The sequence below is a fragment of the Peromyscus leucopus genome, chromosome X, assembly GCF_004664715.2.
Source record: "Peromyscus leucopus breed LL Stock chromosome X, UCI_PerLeu_2.1, whole genome shotgun sequence".
Classification (NCBI taxonomy): Eukaryota; Metazoa; Chordata; class Mammalia; order Rodentia; family Cricetidae; genus Peromyscus; species Peromyscus leucopus.
The window spans coordinates 27285190-27292434 of NC_051083.1; the positions used below are offsets into that span (position 1 = coordinate 27285190).

General features: G+C 45.9%; 1 protein-coding gene across 1 annotated transcript; it reads left to right on the forward strand.

Moving 5' to 3' along the window:
- The first annotated feature begins 3622 nt into the window (after window positions 1-3622).
- Tmsb4x (thymosin beta 4 X-linked) lies at window positions 3623-5709 on the forward strand. Its single transcript, XM_028883549.2, has 3 exons — window positions 3623-3730; window positions 4767-4881; window positions 5269-5709. Exons 2-3 carry the CDS (start codon window positions 4782-4784, stop codon window positions 5301-5303), a joined length of 135 nt encoding a protein of 44 aa, XP_028739382.1. The 5' UTR covers window positions 3623-3730; window positions 4767-4781; the 3' UTR covers window positions 5304-5709.
- The last annotated feature ends 1536 nt before the right edge of the window (window positions 5710-7245 follow it).

The window sequence follows — 7245 nt, forward strand, 5'->3', positions numbered from 1 at the left end:
GGGTGAGAATAGCGGAAAACGCTGTAGAAAGATCTCTTTCAGTGAACCCAGTGGCAGGAGTGGGCCTCAAGGAAAAAACACAGACTTAAAACTGGCTGTTTGATTCAGGGAAAGTTGCTTAAATTCTGTGAGGCTCTGTTTCTTTTGTAGTAAAACCAGGAAGTCAGTCCCCACCGTGTAGGATGAGAATTGACTTCTACTCTAAAAGGCTTCAGGGAGGTACAAAATCGAGCTAGGACTAGATTTTTGAAGATCCTTTCCTTCCTTTGTCCTTTCTTCTCCGCGTTCCTCAGGGGCCCCGGGCTGTTCAAGGGGATTTAGATTCTCTTGGGTACAAGGGGCGGGGGTCAGCTGCAAGGGGGAGTTTAAAGGAAAGGTGGCAATTGTAGGAACCCCAGGGGAGTGTGGGCTTCAGGCAGGTGGGGCAGATGGTAGGAGGCCCGGAACCTAGACAAAAGGAGTGGGGTTTGAACAAGCAAATCGCTGAGAGCCTCGCTGCAGCCCCTGTTGTAAGGCTCCTCCTTTCTCCTTCTGATTAGTGCTCTGCCCCAAACGGAAAAAAAAAAAAAAAAAAGTTCAGAATCGTAGGACTCATCTTCATGAGCTCAGACTTCAATGGCTGTTTCTCCATCGTTGGAAATACACACAGTTTTGGCCCAGGCCCACGCTGCAAAGCAAAAGAAAACAAAGCGTCTGCTCACACTGCTTCCTGGTTCTGTGGGGGCATGGGCTTGGACGGGGCCACCTTGTTGGTACATGTCTCACACGGTACCATGGCCTGTGAGCTGAGAGAGGCAAGGCAGTTAGTTGCCAGGTGGGCTCTTTGCTTGCCTTTCACTGTAAGGCAACCCCCCACCCAGGTCAGAATGCACCCTGCAGCTGAAGTGACCAGTGGCTTTGAAAGCAACCTTTTTTGCCTCTCCATGTCATTGTCACTTTAATTGGAATTGAAAACTCCCACCTCAGTGGTTATTGTGCCCAGCATATGCTAATCTACTTATAAATGCTTCCTTCCCTGAAACAGCAATTATCCCTGACATCTGGAACATTAATACTAAGTAGATTCAACTGTCTGAGATGTAAACACGGTTATTGGAGTCATCGGTTCAGGAACTGAGTTCAAGTACTGAGAATCGACCAAAGCAGTGCGAGCATGGTTTATTGAGCAAATACTATCTTCTACGAATCAAGGAACACACTGCTTTATAACCCAGGCTGGCTTCAAACTCACTCTGGATAACCTGCAATCCCTGATCTGCTTTCTTCTACCTCCCGAATGCAGAGGTTTCAGGCAGGTCATTCCATGCCTGGTTTATGTCATGCTAGAGAGTGAACCTTGGGCTTGGTGCATGCTGGGCAAGCGCTCTGCCAACTGAGTTATGTCCCCAGCCTTGGAGTTATTTCTATTTGCTATAAAACAACAAAGTATCTCCTTTTTATTGATAATTTATTAGAGAAGTAATATAGTCATGTATCAAATATGTAGAAATATACATTGAAGTATATAAATGTCCCTTTATAAGAGAAGCAATACCAAATCACTTGAGGTTTTTGTTCATGGTAAACACTAAGACATTTATTCTTTTCTTCTCAACTTTCCATTTTAAATAAGAACAGGACAAAGTGCTTGCCATTGTAAAGGTTGGTCCCCAGAACTTGATCTTCCCACAACTCCAGCCGCTAGTTATTGTCATTCATCCACTTTACAGAGGAGAGTCACGAAAAGAGTGATTGACACAAGGAGCCCACCACTTTTAAGGCCATTCCTTTCATTTGCATTTCCTTTTCTCCGTAGCGTCGTTCCCTTTCGATTTTTCTGCCCAGTGGGCCAGTCAAGCCCATTTACAGCACACTCTGTTCCCACAGCAAGATGCTTCCCTCTCTAACCACCCACCTGCTCTTTTTCCATCAACAGCCACAAACAACAGCTGCCTGCTACCCTGCTACCAAAGTAGGAAAACCCAGATGTTTACAGACTCCTGTCTTCCATCTCCTCTGGCAAGATGACGTCTGTAAAGGCTAACCTTTCCTTAGGCAAAGGCAAAGAGGCAGCAAGGCTAAGGTTGTGCATTCCTTTGTCCTAAGAAGACACTGGGAGGAAAGAGCAGAAATTCTAACAACAGCTGAGGGAGGGGAAATGGAATCAAACAACCCACAGAAAGGGTGTCGGTGTAACTGCTAGCAGAAGAGGCCAGGAATGCACCCTGCAAAACCTTATCTGTGTTTCAACAATGCAGAGGACTCCCTGCAAGTGAATATGGGGAGGGAGGGGATGTGTTACCAGAAAGGTGACATCTGAAGCATGCTCAAACAGGTCCCGGGCCCCATTCGAAGGGCAGGAAGGCAGCCACCCAAGCAGAGCATTAACTGGGGAACCAGAGGGGTAACCTTCCCCTGCCTACCCCCATCTCCTTCCTCCCCAGTAAAAGGGAAGTAGATGAAGAAATGGGGAAGTCCAAGCTGCTCCAGCAGTGGCATTTTAGGGTCCCTATAACACTTACATTCCCAGAGAGGCAAAGCCTCTATCATAAAAATGCTTAGCAAGGGGTTTCTGGAAACATCTCTCCTCCCCCGGGGGCACAAAAAAGGAGAAGGAATATTTTGTAGTTCTCTGTGTCTCAGAAATAATCCCAACGATGCCTTTTTATAGCCCAGGTAGCTTCCTCCTATCACCTGCCACTTGCAGGCACAAGCTTGGTACCTGTAATTCCTTTTTAGTAGCAAGCGGGTCCCTGGTACTCAGCGACTCAGGTGCCATTTTGAAACCCACGCCTCGCCTCTCTACCTGAATCATCCACATGTATTGCCGAAATCTTCCCCCTCAAAACCGAGTTCGCGCGCTTCTGTTTCAATCTTCAGATAGCAGAGCTAATGGGATTGTGATCTTCAGAAATCCTTGGCTCTCTTTAGTAATCGCTTTTAATTGATGAAAATTAAAAAAAAAAGGGAAATTAACTTCCTTACTGTCGCTCAGTAGCAGAAGTTGAATTTGACTTAATTTTTAAGGGGGAGGCTGTGTACTCTATAAAACTCCTAATTACACCGAGTAAATGTTACTTATATGTCTTGAGTGCTCACGAAGATTATAGCAAACAATATAGATGCTACAATGCTGAAACTTTTCTTTTTAAAAAGCACCCAAGGATCCTTTATCGCCCTTTCAAATCAAGGGGGAAGACAGGCGAGGAAGACAAAGAGGCCCGGGTGGGGCGAGTGCGGTCCACTGGTCTGAAAGCTGAGTCACAGGAATCAGACCCCAGCAGCCCTTGGGTGAGGGACGCCGCACCCTATCTTGGGGACGTTGGCTGCAGACAAAGCCAGTTTCGAAGTAAAGGAATGCCTGTCCCCTTAGGTGCCACCTAGGCACCTTAGTTACCGTGCATTGTGCATTAAACCTGAAGACCAGATTTGGGCGGCTGTTGCAAAAGTTCATTGTAATAAAATAGACGTCAACGGGGTAAAAAGCATTTTGAAGGCGTTTGTTCCTTTTTTAGTTCCGCCATCGACGTGGTTAGTGGGCCCCGGTGGATGGGGATGGGGGGTGGGGAGGTCCGACCGGCCTCTGAACGCCTTTCCGGAGATATGGCCCGAAGGAGTTAAGCGGGACTGCGAATGACATCACCTCATTTACATAGGAGCGTGCATATAGCGGCGCTCGCCGCACCCCTCCCGACAATCCGCAGCGGCCTCTGAGCAGATCGGACTCTCCTTGTTCGCGCACTTCGCTCGGGTGAGCCCCAGGGCCCTTTCCTTCTATCCTCCGCTTCCCTTCCTGTCCCGCACAGGCGCTAGCCCCTTGTCCTCTTCATCCTTAAAGCGAGTCAAAGGAGTACTCCCAGGCCAGGTTGTTTCGGGAAATTTGGAGGATGCTAAACTCTTCCAGATGCTGAGTAATGGGAAGGGGAACTTGATTTTTTTTTTTCTTAAATCACAAAATCGCGCATTTTGAAGCTCAGTTTCGAGGGGAATTATTTTCTCTCGACCCTCACCCCCAAAAGCATTTTCCCTTGTAATTAATCAGAAATAGATCCTTTGTTGTAATGTTCTGTATTCCCCTTAACGCCCGTTGGCTTCCAAGGCTGTTAATCTGGCAGGCTTAACCTACCCGGGCTGTAACCTGAAAATTGGGAAGTCCTTGCAGAGGAATGTGTTCAAAGACGGTCGAATAGCCCCTGCATGCAGATCAGTATGCATTTGCGAGAAGTGGGGAGGCAGCTTTGTGTGCCTCGGCTGCATTGTTGGGCTAGAGCGAGGAGAGGAAGCGAGTAGGGCGGTGGTCGGCGCCTGCCAGCATCAGCTCCCGCCTTTGTGCGAAGGAGAAAGCTGGGCCGCCTGGCATCTTTTGGGGAGCAACCCATCTAGAAAATGTAGATGCATTTTGCGACCTTGACTCTATTTTAAGAGTTTTTACTCGACTTTTCCCTCCTGAAGCTGGATGTGGCTTCGTTGTATTCCGATTTTAATTTTTCAACACTGCAGTTAACATCCCGCAATGATGAATTTCATTATACGGAAATAATCACCTTTAAGAGCCACGTTCGCTCTTCTGATTCTTCAAATTGAGAACAGTAAGGGGGAAGTTTTTTTTTTTTTTCCCCTGTAGAAAGAGGAAGGTATTTAGCCAGGAATGGAAGAGGAAAGGAGAGGAAGGAAGTAGGATTTCGGGCTGGAACCTCGGGTCGGAGTGGGAGAAGGTGCTTTTGGAGCTGGGAGAGGCGAGGGCGGGTGGCTCTTTCTTAGCCTTGGTCTTGGCTTTGTACCTGCAGCTCCTTCCGGCAACCATGTCTGACAAACCCGATATGGCTGAGATCGAGAAATTCGATAAGTCGAAATTGAAGAAGACAGAAACGCAAGAGAAAAATCCTCTGCCTTCAAAAGAAAGTAAGCTGTTCGCCCCCACCCATCTTCAGAACAGGCAGGGCTGGAGCGGAGCGGGAGGAGAGGTGGCGGGTAGGAGGAAGGGAGGGGCAGCGGAGAGGATGGGGGGGGTTGCGGGGGAGGAGCCGACAATTTGATGATGATGAATATGGCCTGCAAAGGTTAATTAAAAACTGTTTTGCAGCCAACAAATGCCGGGCTTTAGTGATTTAATAAGGGAATATTTCATATGCCATTATTATGCAAATACATTTATCTACTAACTATACTTCTATTTAATATGTAGCCTAGAATTTTTATGATATGAAGAGATTTTTAAATGAAAATATCGTCATTTTATAGACTACTCTAAGCCTCCATCTTTTTCTTTTTCTTTTTTTTTTTCTTCAGCGATTGAACAGGAGAAGCAAGCTGGCGAATCGTAATGAGGCGAGCGCCGCCAATATGCACTGTACATTCCACAAGCATTGCCTTCTTATTTTACTTCTTTTAGCTGTTTAACTTTGTAAGATGCAAAGAGGTTGGATCAAGTTTAAATGACTGTGCTGCCCCTTTCACATCAAAGAATCAGAACTACTGACCAGGAAGGCCTCCCCTGCCTCTCCCACCCATCTGTCGGTCTGGCTGGCAGGGAGGGAAAAGAACTTGTATGTTGGTGAAGGAAAAAACTGGGTGGGAGGTGGTGAAATACAGAGTCAAATTCAAGGTGGTCCAAGGTGTCCTGCAGGATGTAAAATGCAGTTTAATCAGAGTGCCATTTTTTTTGTTCAAATGATTTTAATTATTGGAATGCACAATTTTTTTAATATGCAAATAAAGTTTTAAAACCTGGCTGCCGTGTGCGTTTGGTGTCTGGAAGGAGTAGTTGAATGGGTGCCAAAACATTTACAAAAATGCATGCCTCATGGTCACTGGGACAAACATCAACAGCCTTGACATCAAAGCACTGGGGTACGAGAAATACCTGGGAGGTCATCTTAAGCTCATTGTGAGTTCCTCGTGGGTTACATGAAAGATTTAATGAAAATATTTGCAATCGGGGAGGGGGCTCCACTGTTGGAAGACTGGGGCTGTGGAATGAAAGGGAAGGATGGCCAGCCTGGGAAACTTAGATGCACTTTGAGCCTTTTATGGGTTTTAATAAGTCAACATTGAATTTATTGCATATCACTCAAGTAAATAAAAGGTGGTGGCTCTGCACATTAGCTTTAGATATCAAAATTAAATTGGCTAACCAATTACCTAGTTAGTATCCAACAAGTCGAATTTAGGGCAATCCTGTGAGGTAAACAACAATATGTGCTAGAGAAAGGAATTTAGAATTTGTCCTCATATAATGGCTGGTTTGCAGTTGAAGCTCTATTTAAAACCAGCTTTATAAAAGTAAATGCATTTATCATTAAAGAATGATTTGAACTTGGTGAAATCCTAATAAGGAATGTCTGGGCTTAGAGGACAAATGCAGACAGGTGAAATCTGGGCCGAGTTTAAAACCAGCAGATAACCATCGGCTGACCTGAAGGTCTTTCCTAGAGTCCTCCCTGGTCTCCAATCATCTGAGCTACATATTTCAGTTGGTGGGTGAAAGCAAAGACCTTGACCAGGCCACAACATGTAGCAAGAAGAAAATGAGCTATCCATTTTCTAACAGTAAAATGAATGTGCTTGAGGCTCCTTGATGGAACACGCTGTTCTTTATGAAGGGGGCAGGTTTATTAAGCCAAATACAGCAGCATTTAAGATCAGTAGCTCACCCACTATCTCAGCAAGGATAAAATATACAAGATAAATAAATGTCCACAGTGAGCTTTCCCCCTAAAACTAGCTTGTGAAAATACCGGCTTGCCATGGGGGTGGGGAGGGGGGGTGTTGTGCATTACTAAACCCAGTTGATTTCCTTTGCTCAACACTTCCTTTGAGAAATGTACATGAAACCACCGGCCTGTGGTTTAGACAATCGAGGAGACCATCAGTGAACAGGCCTTTATCTGCCTGTCAAGGGTAGGATGGGTGGATGTGTCGGGCCACAGTTCGTTCATCCTGCGGAGAGGAGACAGAAGGAGCCAGCACAAAGGTTCTGGGAGTGGCAGTCCTCTGGCCTTGACATTCTTTACTCACCTACAAGGCAGGGTATAGGCTCAATGCAAATGTTCAAACCACAAAGAGAAGCCAGAACCGTGCAAGTTTTTGTTGTGTGCATTTTCTAAACAATGCAAGATGAAAGGCTGGGTTTTGTTTTGTTTTTCATTCACACAATTCCAGGGTTCCTCAGTTTAAAAAAGGAAGGGAGAGGAATAATTTAGAAAGGTCAGTGATGGAAAAGGCACCCGTCCTGTTCCAGGAAGACCAAGCCAAAACGTAGTGCGT